The sequence below is a fragment of the Pantherophis guttatus genome, chromosome 14 (genome assembly GCF_059756535.1).
Source record: "Pantherophis guttatus breed Tessera chromosome 14, ASM5975653v1, whole genome shotgun sequence".
NCBI lineage: Eukaryota > Metazoa > Chordata > Lepidosauria > Squamata > Colubridae > Pantherophis > Pantherophis guttatus.
The window spans coordinates 2,512,692-2,519,819 of NC_142076.1; the positions used below are offsets into that span (position 1 = coordinate 2,512,692).

The following is a 7,128-nucleotide window of genomic DNA, read 5'->3' on the forward strand; positions in this document are numbered from 1 at the left end:
ACAGGTACGAAGAGGTACGGGAGGTGCTGAAGAGAAAGTAATCTGAGAAAACAAAGAGAGAGATAATGTATTCCTTTGAGGCATCTTGGATTAGCTGAAACCCCGGAGGACCTGTCCAATAAGTCCAAAGGAGGAGGGAAATGGGCCGTCAGGATAGGGAACTATAAAATGTAATGCTTTTGAAACTTTAGGTGTGGCTTCCTGGCTCAAACTCCTCTGTTGAGATCTGCTGGGATATACCCACCCTATTTTGCAAAATAGCTTTTATTATTTTCTTTTAATAAAATCTCTTTGTTTCATCGATCCATGCTTGTTGGTTGAATTCATTTCCAACAGGAGGAGACAACGGCTGCCGTGACATCTTCAGTGGGGGGAGGATGAGGGCTGCAACTATGCAGTTAAAGACTTGCCCCTTTTTTGCACGTCACACATGCAATGCATGCCCAAAAGTGGGCGGGGCTATGTTCACGCTCTCCCACCTGCCATCTTGAACTTTTTTGATCTCCTCAGCCGCCACCTTGGGCAGGCTGCACCACGTCCTATCAAAATGCTGAGAGGTCTCTTTGTGCAGTGAGGGGAGGGGCGGAGGGATGCAGGGCTGAGGCAGATGCCCCCACCCCCAAGAGCTCTGGCATCCACGCACAGCATCTCATGCCCGGCCATCACCCACAAGGCCCCCTCCCCAGCACAGAGCCCATCATGGCTTCCTCTGCCCCCTCTTTCTAGCCAACCTTCCCCAGAATCTTTCTGTCAGCCTCCGCTCTTTCATTGCTTATTGCTCGGCTGCCATGAAACGGGGGGAGGGGGGAGCTATTGGGATTCTTGAGGGAGGGGGAAGAGAGCTGGAGAAGAAGAAGGGAGAAAACTTTGCTTCAGCGTCTTCTTTGAAGTTGATACAGTTCAAGGTCAACAGCCCTGGCAGAGCCGGAGGATGGCACCACCAGACATGGCACCCACATGATCCCTGGGGAATTTCTGGATTGGATGATGGATGCTAGACAGATGGGGGGGGGATGCTTTCTATATGTAGTTTTCGCGCCTTTGCTTCAGACCTTGCTTTTCTTTGACTGCATTCAGTTCGTACCCAGTAAAAGATACCTTTTGTCAGCATCAGCTTTCCTGCTTTAGCTGCCATAAGAAACGGGGAGGGATTAGGTATGGAGCAGAGGGGGGGAAGAGAGCAGGAGGGGGTTTGTCTTTGTAGGAGGGTACTTCGGGGAAATCGAAACTACATTTCAGAAGGGGATGGCCGACCAACTGTCCTGACATTCCTGATGGATGACGCTGCCAGACGTGTTGCCACCTGACCTTTGGAAGACCTTTAGATTGGCTGAGAAACTATAAACACGAGGGGGGGAAGAAGCTTAGTAGATGCATTTCGCGCGTTTTGATCACTTCCAGCTTTTCACTGGGATGTTAATCTTTTCATATTCAGTAAAAGTACCAAATTCTTCAAAATGCTTGAGTTTGGGGTTTTCTTTCCTGGATACTGAAGGAAGCATACCTGACATTAAGCTGGAAGTCATCTCAGTCATCCCGGACAAAACCCGAGGGGACTGAAAATCCAAAGTATGTCAGATCGTGGGAGTGATGACGAAGGGAAGATGGGGGCAGCAAGTTCAACCGCCCTCCAGTCGGAAAGAGAAACTGCAGAATGGCTGGAAAAACTCCGTTTGGAACCGGAGGAAGCTAGATGGTCCAAGGGTGTGGGCAGACTGCCGGACTGGGGAGAGAATCCCCGGGGAGTGACGACTTCCAGACCCCGGAAAAGGGAGGCAGTGTGGATGCAACAGCAGAAGGAACGTCTCATGATAGATCAAGCCTTGCAGCTTATCCGTGATGTGGAAGAAAGCAGAAAAAACCGTGAGTCTTTTGAAACTCCTGTGGAAAAGGGGGAAGCAGACCCCAGGGGGGAGGCAGAAGAGACAGCCTGCGGGGGAGAGGAAGAGTTTGAGGAGGGAACATCCCAGGCTTCGGCAGCTCGAGGAAGAGATGCAGCCGGCCAGAGAACCCCAGCCCTGCAGGCCCCCCCCCGCAGACGTAAAAAGCCAAAAATCCCCCCCCTTCCTGGAAAGTTTGATGGAAATCCTAAAACCTTGGGATTTTTCCTGACCCAAGTGTGGAACCACATGCAAGATTGGGGGGAGGACTACGAAACAGAGGCGGCTAAAGTCAGAAGCGTTGCGAATGCCCTAGAGGGAGTGGCGGCTGAGTGGATGGTAGTTCTCCACAATAACAACTCCCTCCTGCTGAGAAATTACAACCAGTTCATGAGGGCCCTTAGAAGACGTTTTGAAGATCATTTAGCTGAACGAAAGGCGAGACTCAGAATGAAGAGCATTCAGCAGGGCCGGAGGCCGGTGGCAGAGTATATCCAAGAGTTTCGTGAACTGGCACCTTATATGACAGGCTGGTCAGAAATGGCGCTTTTGGAGAGTTTCAAGGATGGATTGAATGATGAGATATATCGAGATTGCAGGAGCATGGGGGTCCCCGATGATTTGGATAGATGGTACATAGTAGCTGAGGATGTGGAGATCGAGCTGAAACGGAGCGAACTCCGAGGAAGGCGGATGGGGGACCAGTCATCCTCTCTCTACCGTAAGGGGGCGCCCAAGATGACTGGCGGGAAGACCGAATTCAAACCCAAGTCAAAGCCCTTCACCTGTTTCAAATGTGGGAAGGAGGGTCACCGGGCGGCCGAATGTCTCTCCAAACCACCGCCAAAAGCCACCGGGGCCAGCCAAAAGAAAAGCGATAAAATACCCGCCAAAACCCGCGGCACCGCCCTGAAAGGAGAAGTCGTTGAGTTCACTCCCCGGAACCAGCGTGAGTTGGGAACTCCGACCAACGATGACGACAGCGAGACAGACTCCGACTCGGACACCGATGAACGGGTGAGTCACACGGAAGAACCCTTACTCATCCCCGTAGAAGTAAGGGTGCCCTCCACAGGGACTCACGCGCAATTGTTAGCCCTGTTGGACTCGGGGTGCACTAGGTGCATAATTAGCCCCAAAGTAGTGGAGGAAATGGGACTGAGACTGAAAACGTTAAAAAGACCCATTGCATTTTGTCAATTAGATGGATCGATTGCAGGGGGGGGCCCAGCTAGTTTTATGACCGAACCCCTCGAACTACACTTGGGGAATCACATAGAAAAGCTCAGCTTTATTGTAGCCCCTGGCATGGAAAGGCCCCTAATTCTAGGACTGCCCTGGCTTCGAAAATGGAACCCACGAGTAAATTGGAAAACGGGGGTCCTGCGCATCCGTACGGCAGAACCACCTCCCGAAAAGGAAGGCCCCTCCCTAAGGGACGACATAAGACCAGAAGGGGCCGCAGTAGCCATTAACTATATTGAGGGAGAAGAGAAAATTCCGAAGGAATATTGGGACCTCAAGGAAGTGTTTAGTGAAAAAGCTTCTGATAATCTGCCTCCCCACAGGGCCACTGACTGCACCATTGAAATACTCCCAGGGGTGAAGCTCCCCAAACCAAAAATATACCCCATGACACCTCGAGAATTGGAGGAATTGCGAAATTTTATTGACAAAAACTTAGAACGGGGATTTATCGAACGAGCCAAACCCAAGGTAGCAGCGCCAGTAATGTTCCGCGAAAAGAAAGATGGATCCTTCAGATTAGTTGTTGATTATAGAAACATGAACGCCATTTGCGTGGAAAATGTCTATCCCCTCCCACTTATGAAGGACATGTTGGCCCATTTAGGAAAGGGAAAAATTTTTACCAAACTTGATTTAAGAGAGGCATACTACCGAGTAAGAATAAAAGAGGGAGATGAATGGAAGACAGCATTTAATTGCCCACTGGGGTGTTTCCAATTTAGAGTACTCCCTTTTGGACTACAGGGGGCCCCGGCCGTATTCATGCAGTTGATCAACGAAGTGTTGCATGAGCATCTATATAAGGGGGTGTTGGTCTATTTGGACGATATTCTAATTTATTCTGACAACATGGCCGACCATATAAGATTGGTTCGAGCGGTCTTGAATAAACTCAGAGCAGCTGAACTCTATGCCAAACTTTCTAAATGTGAATTCCATCAAGACAAAATCGACTATCTTGGATATCGTATATCGCATGAGGGAATAGAGATGGACCCGGAAAAGGTCCGGGCAGTAATGGAATGGGCCGCACCGCGCACCCGTAAACAGTTACAGAGTTTCTTAGGGTTTGCTAACTTTTATAGACAATTTATCCCCTCTTTCGCAAAAATCGCACTGCCAATTACAAACTTGCTCAAAACAAAAGGGGAAATAAAACCCAAACCCTCGAAACCACTAGAATGGACTATGGACTGTCAGGCCGCTTTCGAAAAACTGAAAAGGCTGTTTGCAGCTGAACCTGTGCTCAAACACCCCGACATAGAACAACCTTTTGTAATACAAGCGGATGCTAGCGACGTTGCCGTAGGAGCGATACTCTTGCAAAAGAATGAGAATGGAATATTACAACCCTGTGCTTACACATCCCGTAAACTATCTGAAACAGAAAGGAGATGGGCCATATGGGAGAAGGAAGCGTTTGCAGTTAGATGGGCGCTGTTAACATGGAGACAATTTTTGGAGGGGGCAAAACATCCTTTCGAGGTGTGGACTGACCATAAGAATCTAGAAGCATTAAAAACACCACGCAAATTGTCACCCAAACAGGCACGCTGGGCCCAACATTTCAAGCGTTTCAATTTCACTTTACGTTACCTTCCTGGGGGAAAAAATTTCATGGCAGACGCACTTTCCAGATTGCCACAGTACAACAGCATAAAGAAGGAACTGGTTCAACCAATGATCCCCTTAACGCAATTGGCAACACCCGTCACTACCAGAGCGCAGAGTAAAACCGATCCAGAACTCTCAGGGGATTTACTCGAAAAGTTACGAGAAGCACTAAAAGTTGACGAGTGGTTTAAACTCCACTCGAATGAATGCACACTTCGCGATGGACTAGCTTGGGTTGGATCGAAATTGTATGTTCCGTCCACATTAAGACCAACCGTATTGAAATATGCGCATGATGCCAAAGCCGCAGGACACTTTGCGTTTGTCAAAACTTTACATCTTGTTAAGAGACAGTTTTGGTGGCCTGCACTAAAAAAGGACATACAGACATATGTGGCTAGTTGTCCAGTATGTGCCTCGGCTAAAAGACCTCCAGGAAAATCCCCTGGATTACTGCAAAGTGTGGCTAGACCGAACGCCCCATGGAAGGAAATATCTATGGATTTTGTGGTGGACTTACCCGACAGTGAGGGCTGCACTGTCATTTGGGTAGTAACTGATTTGTTTTCTAAACAAGTACATTTCATACCTTGCTCAAAGATCCCTTCAGCAAAAACCCTCGCAAAGTTGTTTATTCGACAGATTTACCGACTACATGGGTCTCCTAAAAGAATAATTTCTGATAGGGGTGTGCAATTTACTTCCAGTTTCTGGAGAGAATTTTTAAGATTGATAGGCTCCGCACAGGGGTTGAGTTCCAGTCACCACCCTCAGACAAATGGTGCTTGTGAAAGAACCAATGGGGTACTCGAACAATACCTTAGATGTTACGTGAATTACCAACAGGACAATTGGGTAGACTTGTTGCCATTTGCAGAAGTGGCGTATAACAATTCTGTGCATAGTAGCACCGGGTTCACCCCTTTTAAGGTTGCATCAGGCCAGGATTTTGTACCCATTCCCGAGTTACCTCAAGAGGATCCTCAAAATCCCTCTTTGATAGACTGGATAGAACAATTAAGGAGCACCTGGACAGTGACTCGTAAGGCATTAGATGAGGCACACCGAGCTCATAAGGCACAAGCCGATAAGAAAAGGTCCCCAACTCACATTTACAAAGTGGGGGATAAAGTTTATTTGTCTACCAAATACTTACAAACCACCCAGAGGTCTAAAAAGCTGGGGCCTAAGTATGTAGGACCATTCCGTGTGATCAGACTGATAAATCCAGTGACAGTTGAATTAGAATTACCAAAAACTTTGAGACGAATACATCCTGTATTTCATGTTAGTTTATTGAAACCTGAACACTCATCTCCCCTAAGGGTTGATCATAGCAACCCTCCAATTCCCATCCTAGTAGAAGGGGAGCAACATTTTGAGGTTAAGGAAATCTTGGACTCTAGAAAACACCATGGTAAAATCCAATATCTGATTGCCTGGAAACATTTTCCACTATCTCAGGCTGAATGGGTAAATAAACGGGATGTCCGAGCTCCCAAGAAAGTTCAACAGTTCTATGCCAAATACCCTGATAAACCTTGATCATTGTATATATTCTGTTTCTCTTTCTCTTTTTCCTTTTAATTAGGACTAACGTCTCTTCTGCAAGAGGGGCCGAATGTCAGCATCAGCTTTCCTGCTTTAGCTGCCATAAGAAACGGGGAGGGATTAGGTATGGAGCAGAGGGGGGGAAGAGAGCAGGAGGGGGTTTGTCTTTGTAGGAGGGTACTTCGGGGAAATCGAAACTACATTTCAGAAGGGGATGGCCGACCAACTGTCCTGACATTCCTGATGGATGACGCTGCCAGACGTGTTGCCACCTGACCTTTGGAAGACCTTTAGATTGGCTGAGAAACTATAAACACGAGGGGGGGAAGAAGCTTAGTAGATGCATTTCGCGCGTTTTGATCACTTCCAGCTTTTCACTGGGATGTTAATCTTTTCATATTCAGTAAAAGTACCAAATTCTTCAAAATGCTTGAGTTTGGGGTTTTCTTTCCTGGATACTGAAGGAAGCATACCTGACACCTTTCTCTATGAAAATGGAGTCGGGGTTTTTCTTTCTTGGGTAATGAAAGGAGGCTATCCTGACACTTTCAAAGATGCTCACTGCTCAGTGTGAAGCTTTGTTGCTTCCAAAGTGCAAAATAGATAGATGTGTGGCTTTTTTAAGGGCAAACAAAGCTCAGCTACAGTAGCTCTACTGGAAAACTGCAGAGGGAAAGTCTAAGAGGAGTGAGTTGGTAAGTTTATTTTGATGAAATACAATAATTATCAGCCTTAGCAGCTGTTGCTATTTAAAACAAGAAGAAAAAGGCAAGCTTTGCACGAAGAACTGTTTTGTAAACCAGTTGCACCGACAATCTGTTCCAGGCAAACCAGC

The 7,128-nt window shown here is 47.3% G+C and overlaps 1 protein-coding gene across 1 annotated transcript; it reads left to right on the forward strand.

Moving 5' to 3' along the window:
- Nucleotides 1–1,109: 1,109 nt before the first annotated feature.
- LOC148112083 (uncharacterized) lies at nucleotides 1,110–6,720 on the forward strand. Its single transcript, XM_087878421.1, has 2 exons — nucleotides 1,110–2,897; nucleotides 6,334–6,720. The coding sequence occupies exons 1-2, from the start codon at nucleotides 1,572–1,574 to the stop codon at nucleotides 6,337–6,339; spliced, it is 1,332 nt and encodes a 443-aa protein (XP_087734547.1). The 5' UTR covers nucleotides 1,110–1,571; the 3' UTR covers nucleotides 6,340–6,720.
- Nucleotides 6,721–7,128: the final 408 nt, after the last annotated feature.

Bases quoted from the DNA above. Each gene is read 5' to 3' on its own strand.
- LOC148112083 (XM_087878421.1), top strand. From the start codon at position 1,572: ATGTCAGATCGTGGGAGTGATGACGAAGGGAAGATGGGGGCAGCAAGT.